The sequence below is a fragment of the Pseudophryne corroboree genome, chromosome 2 (genome assembly GCF_028390025.1).
Source record: "Pseudophryne corroboree isolate aPseCor3 chromosome 2, aPseCor3.hap2, whole genome shotgun sequence".
Lineage (NCBI taxonomy): Eukaryota > Metazoa > Chordata > Amphibia > Anura > Myobatrachidae > Pseudophryne > Pseudophryne corroboree.
The window spans coordinates 880,734,421-880,752,422 of NC_086445.1; the positions used below are offsets into that span (position 1 = coordinate 880,734,421).

At 46.5% G+C, this 18,002-nt stretch overlaps 1 protein-coding gene across 2 annotated transcripts in view; it reads right to left on the minus strand.

Moving 5' to 3' along the window:
• Window positions 1–18,002, minus strand: part of FOXN1 (forkhead box N1) — a 284,468-nt gene that overhangs the window by 73,359 nt on the left and 193,107 nt on the right. For both annotated transcript variants that reach the window (XM_063955982.1, XM_063955983.1), the window contains one exon: window positions 2,059–2,499. In XM_063955982.1, coding sequence (XP_063812052.1) covers window positions 2,059–2,499 — 441 coding nt within the window. The remainder of the gene's footprint in view (window positions 1–2,058; window positions 2,500–18,002) is intronic.

The following is an 18,002-nucleotide window of genomic DNA, read 5'->3' on the forward strand; positions in this document are numbered from 1 at the left end:
GTAGTTCCCTAGTTTATTTTATGAAGCACATTAGTGCTCTAGTTCACGTTATGTCACATTGTATGTCTGCTAGTACACATAGGGGGTAATTCTAAGTTGATCGCAGCAGGAACTTTGTTAGCAGTTGGGCAAAACCATGTGCACTGCAGGGGAGGCAGATATAACACGTACAGAGAGAGTTAGATTTGGGTGGGTTATTTTGTTTCTGTGAAGGGTAAATACTGACTGCTTTATTTTTATACTGCAATTTAGATTGCAGATTGAACACACCACACCCAAATCTAACTCTCTCTGCACATGTTATATCTGCCTCCCCTGCAGTGCACATGGTTTTGCCCAACTGCTAACAAAGTTCCTGCTGCGATCAACTCAGAATTACCCCATAATGCAACACAGTGTCCCCAATTCACATTATGACATACAGTGCCCACAGTTCATAGTATGCCTATATTATGTAACATAATGGCCTCCAGTTTATTTATACCACATAACAATGAGCAGGTCCAGAGGCTTAGCTAGGTGTATTGTAGGCAAAAGTTTGTAAGGGCTCTATGTATCACCCAAATGTATATACTGTAACTTGTCAGGGAAGATGGGCCCCTCTCAGCTCTGGGCCCCATAGCAGCTGCACTGCCTGCACCTGTGGAAGCTACACCCTTGAGTTTACCCTTAATAGCACTTTATTTCCACTATACTAGCACTTGGATGGCCACCTATTGAATGTGTTGAACTTGGCCTATTGAATGTGTTGAACTTGTCCCACATTACTTAAATGATAAATAGCCATGTTAATTAATCTGTGAATATTGGCAATAATGGATATATAATAATAAGTAAGTATGCATATCAAATCACATTTCCAAATAAGAGCACTTTACGTGGAAATTATACAAATAAAACCCACCGGAATGCATATTATCCTGTAACACCTGTCTAGAGCCTTCACCTCTAAGCCATCATGCCCTTGCCCAGCTAGCAGGACTGTCATGAAGGCCCCACTTAATTAACGGGATAGCTCTACATGTACATGTATAGATGCGTGTAGCTTTGAGAAATACAGTGCTTCAGAACTGATCACATCTTGCCTGTTTTTCTTTAGAGTTGACCACACTAATTCAGAATTACCTTACGCCAGTGGTTCCCAAACTTTTGTGAGTCACGGCACCCTGGAGTGTCAGATTTTTTTTCACGGCACCCCTAGGCCACAAGTTTCTTATTGAGAAATTTCAAAAAAAATATTAGATTAAGTAAATTATGTTTATATGTCTCCTTAGGGTCAGTTATGTGGTGAGGGACAAGATTTGCTTCTGTTTGTCCACATATTTTATAACTGGAAGCCATCAGCACTGGTTTTGCCTATTAAATTGACAATAAATAGTTTGAATTGGTCCTTGACCACCAACCTGAGGCACCCCTGCAAGTGTCCCGCGGCACCCCAGGGTGCCACGGCACACAGTTTGGGAACCACTGCCTTACGCTGTGGCTGATACACTGTAGCACTAAAGCCACACCACAGTTCGCCAACTAACACAGTTTTTTGGTGTTCGACCTAACAGTGACACAGTTGAATCCTGCTTAAGCATAGGTGTTCTACATACTGTATATGAAAAAGTTTTGCTTCACCTGACAACACTGGACTTTGGGGGGATTTATCAAAGCTTGGAGTGAAACAAAGTACAAACCAATCAGCTTCTGTCATTTTACACACTGTGGGGGAGATGTACTAAGCCTTGGAGAGTTATAAATTGCACGGTGATAAAGTACCAGCCAATCAGCTCCTAACTGCCATGTTACAGGCTGTATTTGAAAAAATGTCAGGAGCTGATTGGTCGGTACTTGATCTCTCTCCACCGTATCACACTCTAAGCCTTGATAAATCTACCCCTTGGTTTGGGAAGGAACACTGCATTGTAAATGAAACCAGCATACAGTATTAATGTGTGATGTCACAGTGTAGGCAAGGCGACTGGTGTAAGATTTGCAATAAGGGTCTGTTTATGTACATTAAGAGCTGTGCAGAAAGTAAAATCTGTGTCTGAAGCCACATTATAAGCTCACCATCATCTGTGATCCTTCATCATGGCTGCTGGTGTATTGTATAGAATTACACCATGCCGTCTCAGTTGTTATACCAGGAATATGTGTGGCAAAAGATTCAGCTTCTTCAGGGCAGGAAGGTCCACATACATCTTCAAAGCTGTCTATCCCATCCATACCTTTGAAAGGTTTCTCTCCAAGAGATAGAGACTGGAGTGTATCAGGAAAAACGTCACTGAATTGCCTTTTGTAAGGGTGGAACTGGTTTTTTCCTTTGATGAATTTTCCATAACTACTTTCTGCAGCATTGTCACAACTGTATCTTCTGTATTCCTCACTTGGAGAAGCTTTGTCTGGGAATCTCATAGGAATGTGGTCTTGGGGTGATAAAGAAAGGTCAGGACTCATTGATGAATCTGAGCTTTTTCTTTCAGAATCATGTGTATGTCCACCATAGCTGTCCTAGAGGGAACAATAACGTCAGTTATGGTGCAGGAGTAGTCACAAAATAAAACATGTCAGAGGAATATAGCATTATATATAATAGCTTAACCAAATTAACCAAAACAAAAGCACCTCTAAAGGTGGGTACACAATAGGCGATGTGTTCGGTGAGTGACAACGCCTGGTGATTTCCCTCCTGGTCCGGGTTGCCCAATGGTGGGCATACACACAGTGTATACTCACACTCACTAATGATATCGCACAGTACCGGCCGGAGCATGCAGCTTTGGATGATGAGTCCAAATTGAGCTGCATGTACGGCCGAGACCGAGGGTCGTTAACGACCCATGGGGCCGCACATCGCTCGTCGGCATACTCACTGGGCTCAAGGGGATAATGAGTGATATAGTTCACCATATCGCTAATTGTGTACACACCTCAACTCTGTGATAAAAATGCACAACATAAGAAACCGCAATAATTTGTATATAACATTAGTGGAATTGTCAGTGTTCACAACACACGCTGGAGCTGAGAGTGATAAGGAGCAACAGAAAAGAACACAGTAAAATTAATGCAGATATCCACCCATATTTTTATTGTTTTGATACACTGCAATTGATAATAAGATGATTTGCAAGTTACTGTCAGAATATTTTTCTTGCCTTAGGGTTCAAAAACATGAAAACGTATGCACTTATATGTTGCTCTAACAGTTAACTATTAACTGATTGAGTTCATGTTGTGGCATTAAGGCCATAGAGCAGTGTTTTCCAATCATGGATCTCAAGGCACACTAATAATCCAGGTTTTAAGGATAGCTATTCTTGAGCACAGGTGTCTTAATTAGTACCTCATTTATTTTGATTTAACCATCTGTGCTCAAGCATGGATATAACTAAAACCTGGACTGTTAATGTGCCTTGAGGACCAAGGTTGGGAAACACTGCCCTAGAGGAACAGACCTAAGGGTCAGACTTACATATATGCAGGGGCGGATTGGGATAGAAAACCAGCCCGGGGAATTTATGGAAGCAGCCCTGATAGGGGTGTGGTCTAATTAAGGGGTGGGGTCTGTTGAGGGGGGCGGGATCCCTCCTCATAGGGCCTGATTGTACACAATTGGAGCCATCCTTGTGTCTTTTGCTTCAGTTTGAGACCAGGGGCAGATTGGGAACTAAAAGTGTTTATAAAAGGAATAAATGGAGGAAGGAGCATTACCTTTGACAAAGCTCTCCCTGGTGACAGCAAAACGCGTAAGGACCACCATTTTGGACCCAAAAGGACTTAGTTTATGACATCCAGACAATCGGACTGTGGACCTACAGAGTCTGGGACCCCTTGGTTTGCCATCCTTATGAACCAATTACAATCACTCCCTCACTTGTGTGTTGGAGCCACTGCTATTTGGACCACCGCTAAGGGAATTGAACTACCTTCAGGATTGGTAGCTATTGTGGAATAGACAGTCTCATCAGCAAAAGGCTAACTATTACTAAGGTCCACTTACCACTGGATATTATTGTTATTGTCCATACAAGTCCAAGTTGATACCAGAGACTGATTTTTTATATTTCTCTGACGTCCTAAGTGGATGCTGGGGACTCCGTCAGGACCATGGGGAATAGCGGCTCCGCAGGAGACAGGGCACAAAATTAAAAGTTTGACCACTAGGTGGTGTGCACTGGCTCCTCCCCCTATGACCCTCCTCCAAGCCTCAGTTAGGTTTTTGTGCCCGGCCGAGAAGGGTGCAATCTAGGTGGCTCTCCTAAAGAGCTGCTTAGAATAAAAGTTTGTTAGGTTTTTTATTTTCAGTGAGTCCTGCTGGCAACAGGCTCACTGCAACGCGGGACTAAGGGGAGAAGAAGCGAACTCACCTGCGTGCAGGATGGATTGGCTTCTTAGGCTACTGGACACTAGCTCCAGAGGGACGATCACAGGTACAGCCTGGATGGGTCACCGGAGCCGCGCCGCCGGCCCCCTTACAGATGCTGAAGAGAGAAGAGGTCCAGAAATCGGCGGCTGAAGACGTCCCAGTCTTCTTAAGGTAGCGCACAGCACTACAGCTGTGCGCCATTGCTCTCAGCACACTTCACACCGCGGTCACTGAGGGTGCAGGGCGCTGGGGGGGGGGGGGGGCGCCCTGGGCAGCAATGTAATTACCTTTACTGGCTAAAAATACATCACATATAGCCCCTGGGCTATATGGATGTATTTAACCCCCGCCAGGATTACAGAAAAAACCGGGAGAAGAGCCCGCCGTGAAGGGGGCGGGGCCTATCTCCTCAGCACACAGCGCCATTTTTCCCACACAGATCCGCTGGTGGGAAGGCTCCCAGGCTCTCCCCTGCACTGCACTACAGAAACAGGGTTAAAACAGAGAGGGGGGGCATATTTTGGCGATATTAATATATATTAAGCTGCTATAAGGGAAAACACTTACTATAAGGTTGTCCCTGTATAATTATAGCGCCTTGGTGTGTGCTGGCAAACTCTCCCTCTGTCTCCCCAAAGGGCTAGTGGGGTCCTGTCCTCTATCAGAGCATTCCCTGTGTGTGTGCTGTGTGTCGGTACGTGTGTGTCGACAGGTATGAGGACGATGTTAGTGGAGGCGGAGCAATTGCCTGTAATGGGATGTCACCCCCTAGGGAGTCGACACCGGAATGGATGGCTTTATTTATGGAATTACGTGATAGTGTCAACACGCTACAAGGTCGGTTGACGATATGAGACGGCCGGCAAACCAATTAGTACCTGTCCAGGCGTCTCAAACACCGTCAGGGGCTTTAAAACGCCCATTACCTCAGTCGGTCGACATAGACACAGACACGGACACTGACTCCAGTGTCGACGGTGAAGAAACAAACGTATTTTCCAGTAGGGCCACACGTTACATAATCACGGCAATGAAGGAGGCGTTACATATTTCTGATACTACAAGTACCACAAAAATGGGTATTATGTGGGGTGTGAAAAAAACTACCTGTAGTTTTTCCTGAATCAGATAAATTGATTGAAGTGTGTGATGAAGCGTGGGTTACCCCCGATAGGAAGTTGCTAATTTCAAAGAAGTTATTGGCATTATACCCTTTCCCGCCAGAGGTTAGGGCGCGCTGGGAAACACCCCCTAGGGTAGATAAGGCGCTCACACGCTTATCAAAACAAGTGGCGTTACCGTCTCCTGATACGGCCGCCCTCAAAGATCCAGCTGATAGGAGGCTGGAAAATACTCTAAAAAGTATATACACACATACTGATGTTATACTGCGACCAGCAATCGCCCCAGCATGGATGTGCAGTGCTGGGGGGGTTTGGTCGGAATCTCTGACTGGAAATATTGATACCCTGAATAGCGACAATATTTTATTGACTATAGAGCATTTAAAGGATGCATTTTCTTTATATGCGAGATGCACAGAGGGATATTGGCACTCTGGCATCAAGGGTAAGTGCGCTGTCCATTTCTGCCAGAAGAAGTTTATGGACGCGACAGTGGTCAGGTGATGCGGATTCCAAGCGGCATATGGAAGTTTGCCGTATAAAGGGGAGGAATTATTTGGGGTCGGTCTATCGGACTTGGTGGCCACGGCAACAGTCGGAAAATCCACCTTTTTTACCTCAGGTCACCTCCCAACAGAAAAAGACACCGTCTTTTCAGCCTCAGTCCTTTCGTTCTCATAAGAACAAGCGGGCAAAAGGCCATTCATATCTGCCAGAGGCAAAGGAAAGGGTAAGAGACTGCAGCAAGCAGCTCCTTCCCAGGAGCAGAAGCCTTCCCCCGCTTCTGGAAAGTCCTCAGCATGTCGCTGGGGCCATACAAGCGGACTCAGGTCCGGTGGGGGGGGTTGTCTCAAGAATTTCAGCGCGCAGTGGGCTCACTCGCAAGTCGACCCCTGGATCCTGCAGGTAGTATCACAGGGGTACAGATTGGAATTCGAGACGTCTCTTCCTCGCAGATTCCTGAAGTCTGCTTTACCAACATCTCCCTCCGACAGGGAGACGGTGTTGGAAGCTATTCACAAGCTGTATTCCCAGCAAGTAATAGTCAAGGTACCCCTACTACAACAAGGAAAGGGGTATTATTCCACGCTGTTTGTGGTACCGAAGCCAGACGGCTCGGTGAGACCTATTCTAAGTCTGAAATCTTTTGAACACTTACATACAAAGGTTCAAGTTCAAGATGAAATCACTCAGAGCAGTGATAGCGAATCTGGAAGAAGGGGACTTTATGGTGTCCTGGGACATCAAGGATGCTTACCTCCATGTCCCAATTTGCCCTTCACACCAAGGGTACCTCAGGTTCGTGGTACAAAAACTGTCACTATCAGTTTCAGACGTTGCCGTTTGGATTGTCCACGGCACCCCGGGTCTTTACCAAGGTAAAGGCTGAAATGATGATTCTACTTCAAAGAAAAGGCGTATTAATTATCCCTTACTTGAACGTTCTCCTGATCCAGAGAACAGTTAGAGGTCGCAGTAGCACTATACCAAGTAGTGCTACAACAGCACGGGTGGATTCTAAATATTCCAAAATCCCAGCTGATCCCGACAACACGTCTGCTGTTCCTAGGGATGATTCTGGACACAGTTCAGAAAAAGGTTTTTCTCCCGGAGGAGAAAGCCAGGGAGTTATCCGAGCTAGTCAGGAACCTCCTAAAACCAAGAAAAGTGTCAGTGCATCAATGCACAAGAGTCCTGGGTAAATGATGGCTTCTTACGAAGCGATTCCATTCGGCAGATTCCACGCAAGAACCTTTCAGTGGGATCTGCTGGACAAATCGTCCGGATCGCATCTTCAGATGCATCAGCGGATAGCCCCGTCTCCAAGGACAAGGGGGTCTCTTCTGTGGTGGTTGCAGAGTGCTCACCTTTTTGGAGGGCCGCAGATTCGGCATTCAGGACTGGGTCCTGGTGACCACGAATGCCAGCCTGAGAGGCTGGGGAGCAGTCACACAGGGAAGAAATTTCCAGGGAGTGTGGTCAAGCCTGGAGACTTCACTTCACATAAATATACTGGAGCTAAGGGCAATTTACAATGCTCTAAGCCTGGCAAGACCTCTGCTTCAGGGTCAGCCGGTGTTGATCCAGTAGGACAACACCACGGCAGTCGCCCACGTAAACAGACAGGGCGACACAAGAAGCAGGAGGGCAATGGCAGAAGCTGCAAGGATTTTTCGCTGGGCAGAAAATCATGTGATAGCACTGTCAGCAGTGTTCATTCCGGGAGTGGACAACTGGGAAGCAGACTTCCTCAGCAGACACGATCACCACCCGGGAGATTGGGGACTTCACCCAGAAGTCTTCCACATGATTGTGAACCGTTGGGAAAAACCAAAGGTGGACATGATGGCGTCCCGCCTCAACAAAAAACTGGACAGGTATTGCGCCGGGTCAAGAGACCCTCAGGCAATAGCTGGGGACGCATTGGTAACACCATGGGTGTACCAGTCAATGCATGTGTTCCCCCCTCTGCCTCTCATACCCAAGGTACTGAGAATTATAAGGCGAAGGGGAGTAAGAACGATACTCGTGGCTCCGGATTGGCCAAGAAGGACTTGGTACCCGGAACTTCAAGAGATGCGCACGGAGGATCCGTGCACTCTACCTCTAGACTTACCGCGGCTGCGTTTGACGGCATGGCGGTTGAACGCCGGATCCTGAAGGAGAGGGCTCCGACGGAGGAATTTCAACTGGGTCGATTCCTACATTTCCTGCAAACAGGATTGTCTATGGGCCTCAAATTGGGGTCCATTAAGGTTCAAATTTCGTCCCTGTCGATTTTCTTCCAGAAAGAATTGGCTTCAGTTCCTGAAGTCCAAGCTTTTGTCAAAGGAGTACTACATATACAGCCCGGTTGTGCCTCCAGTGGCACCGTGGGATCTCAATGTAGTTTTGGGATTTCTCAAATCCCATTGGTTTGAGCCACTCAAATCGGTGGATTTGAAATATCTTACATGGAAAGTGACCATGCTACTGGCCCTGGCTTCGGCCAGGAGAGTGTAAGAATTGGCGGCTTTATCGTACAAAAGCCCATATCTGATTTTCCATTGGGACAGGGCAGAACTGCGGACGCGTCCTCAGTTTCTCCCTAAGGTGGTATCAGCGTTTCACCTGAACCAACCTATTGTGGTGCCTGCGGCTTCTAGCGACTTGGAGGACTCCAAGTTGTTCGACGTTGTCAGAGCCTTAAAAATATATATATATATTTAAAGGACGGCTGGAGTCAGAAAGGCTGACTCGCTGTTTATACTGTATGCACCCAACAAGCTGGGTGTTCCTGCGTCTAAGCAGACGATTGCTCGTTGGATTTGTAGCACAATTCAACTTGCGCATTCTGTGGCAGGCCTGCCACAGCCAAAATCTGTAAATGCCCACTCCACAAGGAAGGTGGGCTCACCTTGGGCGGCTGCCCGAGGGGTCTCGGCATTACAACGCTGCCGAGCAGCTAAGTGGTCAGGGGAGAACACGTTTGTAAAATTCTACAAATTTGATACCCTGGCTAAGGAGGACCTGGAGTTCTCTCATTCGGTGCTGCAGAGTCATCCGCACTCTCCTGCCCGTTTGGGAGCTTTGGTATAATCCCCATGGTCCTGACGGAGTCCCCAGCATCCACTTAGGACGTCAGAGAAAATAAGAATTTACTTACCGATAATTCTATTTCTCGTAGTCCGTAGTGGATGCTGGGCGCCCATCCCAAGTGCGGATTGTCTGCAATACTTGTACATAGTAATTGTTACAAAAATCGGGTTATTATTGTTGGAAGCCATCTTTTCAGAGGCTCCTCTGTTATCATGCTGTTAACTGGGTTCAGATCTCAAGTTGTACAGTGTGATTGGTGTGGCTGGTATGAGTCTTACCCGGGATTCAAAATCCTTCCTTATTGTGTACGCTCGTCCGGGCACAGTATCCTAACTGAGGCTTGGAGGAGGGTCATAGGGGGAGGAGCCAGTGCACACCACCTAGTGGTCAAACTTTTAATTTTGTGCCCTGTCTCCTGCGGAGCCGCTATTCCCCATGGTCCTGACGGAGTCCCCAGCATCCACTACGGACTACGAGAAATAGAATTATCGGTAAGTAAATTCTTATTATCAACAGCTTCATTATTTTTATGGCTTTTCAATTGTGCAATTGTGCTGGGTAATACTAATTACCACTATTTTTTATGAGGAATATTAAATAAATGCTACATGTTTTTTATTTCACACACCTGTCTGCTTATGTCATCTCATTAGCGTTGTTTCTGTGTTTGTGTATTTTGCTATTTTTGGAGTGACTATCCAATTTCATACAGCTGCTTGTAGAACCAACTCCAGTCAAGCGCGTGGTAACCCACTTTGTGAGTGAGGTTAATTTACATTATATTAACTGATTGAGTTCATGTTGTAGCATTAAGGCCATAGAGCAGTGTTTTCCAATCATGGACCTCAAAGCACACTAATAATCCAGGTTTTAAGGATAGCTATACTTGGTGTCTTAATTAGTACCTTATTTATTTTGATTTAGCCATCTGTGCTGAAGTATGGATATAAATAAAACCTGAACTGTTAGTCTGCCTTGAGGACCAAGGTTGGGAAACACTGCCCTAGAGGAACAGACCTAATGGTCAGACTTATGTATATGAAGGGTCGGATTGGGATAGAAAACCAGCCAAGGGAATTTATGGAAGATGCCCTAATAGGGGTGTGGTCTGATTAAGGGGTGGGGTCTGTTGAGAGGGCGGGATCCCTACTCAAAGGTCCTGATTGTACGCAATTGGAGTCATCCTTGCATCTTTTGCTTCAGTTTGAGACCAGGGGCAGATTGGGAATTAAAAGTAGCCCTGCAAAATTTTGTAAAAATGGCCCGACTTGGGCAGCGCAAGAGGTATAACATACGGTGTAGCCATGGCAGCATCACTGGATGGCAGAGTTGATGTACTACATATATGGAATAACAGAATGAATGGGGACAATGCAGTGTACTGAGTGCGGTGGGCTGCCTGTCATGTGGGGCCACATGATAATACACAAAACAGGCCTCACAGACATGTCGGCCTACCAGGAGTCTTCCTGGTGAGCCCTATGGCGAATCCGCCCCTGTGTATATGTTATCAGCAAATATATCATCCATAAAATCTATTTTTTGTGTTTACATTAATGATCATTTTATTTTTTCCCATCTTTTTATTAGTGTTATTGCAATTATTTATTCATTAAAATGTATATATTTTCACATATGATTGCTCATTTATTAGATGAAAATATCACATTGTTGGTACTTTAATATTGGCATTGGTCTTGTTAGTGTTCAATTATAGAAACTGTGTGTATGACCTTTCTAATTAACTGTAGAAAATATTTATTTCATACACATTGGCTTAATAAAAAATGTAACCTCTCACGAGCAGGGCCCTCTTTCCTCATATGCTTTTCTTTCCCTCACATTGATTATCATCTGCTCCCCACTGCCTACAATGGCACTTAATACTTGGATTAAGTCACCCTGCTGATTATTTGAGTATTATGACTGCTGATGCAGAAACGTTTGTAACCCATGTCCTTTTCTGCAATGTTCTCTACTGTAAAGGGAGGTACACACGTAAAGATGTGTGCTTAAATTCTAAGCAAACTGACTAGATTGCTTAGAAATTAAGCACACATCGCTCCATGTGTATAGCCCATAGCGATAGCGTGCGTCGCTATCGCTGACTCTAGATCGGCCTGCATGCAGGCACAATCTAGTCAGATTGCTCACTTCACCGCTGGGTGAAGTGAGCATTTTTTGTTCCCCCCCCCCGAGCTCAGCACACATCGCTCTGTGTGCTGAGCGTCCTGAGATATGTGCTGAGCGATCTGTGTTAGATCACTCAGCACACATCTCTGGGAGAAATCTCCCCGAGTGTACCTCCCTTAAGTACATTTTTTCTTGTTCTATCTATATTGTTCCTGTTTATGTACTTTGTAAGGCTCAGTTGACCCCTTGTGGCACCATATAAATTGATACATCAACCCTTTATTTTACTAGCAACATTACCGAAGTCTATAATGTACAGTATGTATACTAAGTACACACACTGAAGATAATATGGGTTATGATGTTGACTAAAAATTACTCATATACTGTAGGTAGTCAGCATATTGGTCTGTCTCATGACACTACCTGCCAAAAAACGGCACATACTACACATGCCTGAAAGCAATGCCTGAAACCAAATTCTGTGTGATTACTTTGCATGAGTACATACATTATTATTCACAGAGGGACACATTTAGTGCTGCAAGTAAAAATGTGCATTTGCATACAAGTTGAACCTGCACACTTCCAAAGTTATAGCTGTACTTTGAACCACATGAGGCAGATGTTCTAAGTCGGCTTGGACAAAGATACATTGGAGAGAGATACAGTAAATTACCAGCCAATCAGCTCCTGTCATTTTTTAGAAATGGGGGCAGATGTATTAAGCATCGGACAGTGATAAAGTGGAGAGAGATAAAGTACCAACCAACCATCTACTAACTTCCCTTTAAAAAAAAAAAAAACACAGCCAGTAACATGACAGATGCTGATTGGCTGGTACTTTAGGGGGTATATGCAATTGCGGTCGAATTCCCGAAATTGTCGAATTTCGGGACTTTTTCGCCAAAAAAAAAAAAATCGTCAATGCAATTCAGTACTTTCCGTCAAAAAAACGGACTTTCAAAATTCGACTTTTTGAAATTCGACTTTTGTCAAATTTGACTTTTCTGCAATGATACAAGTGCTGCAATTCGACCAAAGTATATTCAATTGAAGTTTGGAAATTCGACAACAGTGCTTTTAGACAGTAAATTCGACATTTTCAATCCGCCACACTTTGGTGGGTGAAACTAATAAAAATTTTTTAAAACATGTTTTTTTTGTGTTTTTTTTAATTGATAATAGCATATCTATTTATATTAGAAGGGATTAGGTACTTGGTTTGTCTTTTTTGGAGGCACAAGTATTATTTATATATTTTTTAAAATAATATTTTTTTTTTTTTAGATGGAATGGTAAAATTCAGAAAAAAAAATGGCGTGGGGTCCCCTCTCCAAAGCATAACCAGCCTCGGGCTCTTCGAGCTGGTCCTGGTTCTAAAACTGCGGGGAAAAAATTGACAGGGGAACCCCCGTATTTTTAAAACCAGCACCGGGCTCTGCGCCTGGTGCTGGTGCAAAAAATACGGGGGACAAAAAGAGTAGGGGTCCCCCGTATTTTTTACACCAGCATCGGGCTCCACTAGCTGGACAGATAATGCCACAGCCGGGGGTCACTTTTATACAGCGCCCTGTGGCCGTGGCATTAAATATCCAACTAGTCAGCCCTGGCCGGGGTACCCTGGGGGAGTGGGGACCCCTTCAATCAAGGGGTCCCCCCCCCCAGCCACCCAAGGGCCAGGGGTGAAGCCCGAGGCTGTCCCCCTCATCCAAGGGCTGCGGATGGGGGGCTGATAGCCTTGTCAAAATTGAAAGAATATTGTTTTTTCCAGTAGTACTACAAGTCCCAGCAAGCCTCCCCCGCAAGCTGGTACTTGGAGAACCACAAGTACCAGCATGCGGGAGAAAAACGGGCCCGCTGGTACCTGTAGTACTACTGGGAAAAAAATACCCACATAAAAACAGGAGACACACACCGTGACAAGTACAACTTTATTACACACTGCCGACACACACATACTTACCTATGTTGACACGAAGCAGTCGGTCCTCTTCTCCAAGTAGAATCCACGGGTACCTGAAAATAAAAGATAATTATACTCACCTGATCCAGGGTCCAGAGATAAATCCACGTACTTGTCAAAACAACAAAACGAACACCCGACCACCAGACTGAAAGGGGTCCCATGTTGACACATGAGACCCCTTTCCACGAATGCAGACACCCCCGTGACAGCTGTCACTGAAGTGTCTCTTCAGCCAATCAGCGAGTGCAACGTCCTTGCACTCTGCTGATTGGCTGTGTGCGTCTGAGCTCAGACAGCGCATCGCAAAGCCTCTCCATTATATTCAATGGTGGGAACTTTGCGGTTAGTGGTGGGGTCACCCGCGGTCAGCGGCTGACCGCGAGTAACCCCGCCGCTGACGGCAAAGTTCCCACCATTGAAAGTAATGGAGGAAGCTGTGCGATGCGCTGTCTGAGCTCAGACGCGCACAGCCAATCAGGTGAGCGCTACGACGTGGCACTTCCTGATTGGCTGAAGGGACCTCGGTGACAGGAGTCACGTGGTGTCCCGGCATTCGGGGAAAGGGGTCTCATGTGTCAACATGGGACCCCTTTCAGTCCGGTGGTCGGGTGTTCGTGTTTTTTTTTTGCCAAGTACGAGGATTTTATCTCTGGATGTGGATTTATCTCTGGACACTGGCAGGTGAGTATAAATTTTTTCACAGGTACCCTCGGATCGTCGGAGACTGTGGCAGTCGGCGTGTCAACATAGGTAAGTATGTGTGTGTCGGCAGTGTGTAATAAAGTTGTACTTGTCACGGTGTGTGTCTCCTGTTTTTATTTGGGTATTTTTTTCCCAGTAGTACTACAGGTACCAGCGGGCCCGTTTTTCTCCCGCATGCTGGTACTTGTGGTTCTCCAAGTACCAGCTTGCGGGGGAGGCTTGCTGGGATTTGTAGTACTACTGGGAAAAACAATATTCATGTCATTTTCCTCAAGGCTATCAGCCTCCCATCCGCAGCCCTTGGATGGGGGGGACAGCCTCGGGCTTCACCCATGGCCCTTGGGTGGCTGGGTGGGGGGAACCCCTTGATTGAAGGGGTCCCCACTCCCCCAGGGTACCCCGGCCAGGGGTGACTAGTTGGATATTTAATGCCACGGCCGCAGGGCGCTGTATAAAAGTGACCCCCGGCTGTGGCATTATCTGTCCAGCTAGTGGAGCCCGATGCTGGTGTTAAAAATACGGGGGACCCCTACTCTTTTTGTCCCCCGTATTTTTTGCACCAGCACCAGGCGCAGAGCCCGGTGCTGGTTTTAAAAATACGGGGGATCCCCTGTCCAATTTTTCCCCGGATTTTTAGAACCAGGACCAGCTCGAAGAGCCCGAGGCTGGTTATGCTTTGGAGGGGGGACCCCACGCCATTTTTTTCGGGTTTTTCCCCGTTTTTTAAAATCGCGTCAAAATCCGGCAAATCGGACGTTTTTCGTCCGCGGGACTGTCGAATCCGTTTTCCATTGAATATGGTGAATTTCGGCAACCACTTGCCGAAAATGGACGGTCGAATTGTGTCGAATTAAAAAACGGCGATAATTTGCCGCGATTCACCGCTAATTGCATATACCCCTAGGTCTCTACACTTTTATCACTCTGCTAGGCTTAGGACATCTCCCCAATGGAGTCTATGTCCTAAGCCTCTGAGAGAGATAAAGTGGATAGAGATAAAGTACCAGCCAATCAGCTACTGTCATTTTTCCAACACAGACTATAAAATGGCAGTTAGGAGCTGATTAACTGGTACTTTAACTATCTCAACTTTATCACTTTCCAAGGCTTAGGACATCTCCCCCCATGGGGTCTATGCACTAAGCCTTGGAGAGAGATAAAGTGGACGGAGATAATGTACCAGCCAATCAGCTCCTAACTGCCGTATTACAGTCTGTGTTTGAAAAGTGTCAGGAACTGGTTGGCTGGTACTTTATCTCTCTCCACTTTATGTCTCTTCAAGGCTTAGTACATAGACCCCATGGGGTATATTTACAAAGATTCGTGTTTTGGCCGTTTTGAAGGTGTTTGAACTCGAATGGTATCGGGTGCATTTTACTACAACTTTTTGAATCCTGATACGATCATTCACTAAGCTGCCGAGTTTTGCACAATCGTTTTTTCCGATGTCGATGTGATTTGTAATATCAGGCAGTGTTTTACGGGAGTGATGAGTAAAACACTGCCTGACAAAACACAAGGAATCCCGGCCGGATCTGTGAGATCCGTGCAGGGCTTCATTGTGTACCTTAAAAAGTTGATTAAAGTCTTAAAAAATCAGAAAAAAATTGCGTGGGGTCCCCCCTCCTAAGCACAAACAGCCTCGGGCTCTTTGAGCCGGTCCTGGTTGAAAAAATATGGGGGAAAAAATGACAGGGGTTCCCCCATATTTAATCAACCAGCACCAGGCTCTGCGCCTGGTCCTGGTTCCAAAAATACGGGGGACAAAAAGCATAGGGGTCCCCCGTATTTTTTAAACCAGCACCGGGCTCCACTAGCCAGGTACATAATGCCACAGCCGGGGGACACTTTTAAACTGGTCCCTGCGGCCCTGGCATTACATACCCAACTAGTCTCCCCTGTCCGGGGTACCCTGGAGGAGTGGGAACCCCTTAAATCAAGGGGTCCCCCCTCCAGCCACCCAAGGGCCAGGGGTGAAGCCCGAGGCTGTCCCCCCCAACCAAGGGCGGCGGATGGGGGGCTGATAGCCTTTTGATAAAATGTGAATATTGTTTTTAGTAGCAGTACTACAAGTCCCAGCAAGCCTCCCCCGCAAGCTGGTACTTGGAGAACCACAAGTACCAGCATGCGGTGGAAAACCGGGCCCGCTGGTACCTGTAGTACTACTACTAAAAAAATACCCCCCAAAAAAACAGGACACACACACCGTGAAAGTATAATTTTATTACATACATGCACACCTCCATACATACATACTTACCTATGTTCCCACGAGGCTCGGTCCTCTTCTCCATGTAGAATCCTTGGGGTACCTGTGAAAAAAATTATACTCACATAATCCAGTGTAGAATCAGACCTTTGTATAATCCACGTACTTGGCAAAATAATAAAACGGAAACCCGACCATGCACTGAAAGGGGTCCCATGTTTACACATGGGACCCCTTTCCCCGACTGCCAGGACCCCCCCTGACTCCTGTCAAAGAGGGTCCCTTCAGCCAATCAGGGAGCGCCACGTCGTGGCACTCTCCTGATTGGCTGTGTGCTCCTGTAGTGTCTGTGAGGCAGCACACGGCACAGATACAATGTAGCACCTATGCGCTCCATTGTAGCCAATGGTGGGAACTTTGCGGTCAGCGGTTGCCTCACAGACACTACAGGTGCACACAGCCAATCAGGAGAGTGCCACGACGTGGCGCTCCCTGATTTGCTGAAGGGACCCTCTTTGACAGGAGTCAGGGGGGGTCCTGGCAGTCAGGGAAAGGGGTCCCATGTGTAAACATGGGACCCCTTTCAGTGCATGGTCGGGTTTCCGTTTTATTATTTTGCCAAGTACGTGGATTAAACAAAGGTCTGATTCTACACTGGAATATGTGAGTATAATTTTTTCACAGGTACCCCAAGGATTCTACATGTAGAAGAGGACCGAGCCTTGTGGGAACATAGGTAAGTATGTATGTATGGAGGTGTGCATGTATGTAATAAAATTATACTTTCACGGTGTGTGTGTGTCCTGTTTTTTTTGGGGTATTTTTTTAGTAGTAGTACTACAGGTACCAGCGGGCCCGGTTTTCCACCGCATGCTGGTACTTGTGGTTCTCCAAGTACCAGTTTGCGGGGGAGGCTTGCTGGGACTTGTAGTACTGCTACTAAAAACAATATTCACATTTTATCAAAAGGCTATCAGCCCCCCATCTGCCGCCCTTGGATGGGGGGGGGCAGCCTCGGGCTTCACCCCTGGCCCTTGGGTGGCTGGAGGGGGGGGACCCCTTGATTTAAGGGGTTCCCACTCCTCCAGGGTACCCCGGCCAGGGGTGACTAGTTGGGTATGTAATGCCAGGGCCGCAGGGACCAGTATAAAAGTGTCCCCCGGGTGTGGCATTATGTACCTGGCTAGTGGAGCCCGGTGCTGATTTCAAAAATATAGGGGACCCCTACGCTTTTTGTCCCCCGTATTTTTGGAACCAGGACCAGGCGCAGAGCCCGGTACTGGTTGATTAAATATGGGGGAACCCCTGTCATTTTCCCCCCTATATTTTTTCAACCAGGACCGGCTCAAAGAGCCCGAGGCTGGTTATGCTTAGGAGGGGGGACCCCACGCAATTTTTTTTCCAGTTTTTACACTAAATAGACCTTTCCCATAGATAACCATGCACAGATCTCACTGATCCGTGCATGGTTATCCAAACTCGACTGGAAAAAGCAGGTCTATTTTTTTGCTGCTTTTTTTAACGAATCGAAAAAAAACAGACCCGCACTTGAGCACTCAGAAACTAACACCCAAATACGAATGAATAGTGGCCCTCATTCCGAGTTGTTCGCTCGGTATTTTTCATCGCATCGCAATGAAAATCCGCTTAGTACGCATGCGCAATGTTCGCACTGCGACTGCGCCAAGTAACTTTGCTATGTAGAAAGTAATTTTACTCACGGCTTTTTCATCGCTCCGGCGATCGTAATGTGATTGACAGGAAATGGGTGTTACTGGGCGGAAACACGGCGTTTCAGGGGCGTGTGGCTGAAAACGCTACCGTTTCCGGAAAAAACGCAGGAGTGGCCGGAGAAACGGTGGGAGTGCCTGGGCGAACGCTGGGTGTGTTTGTGACGTCAACCAGGAACGACAAGCACTGAACTGATCG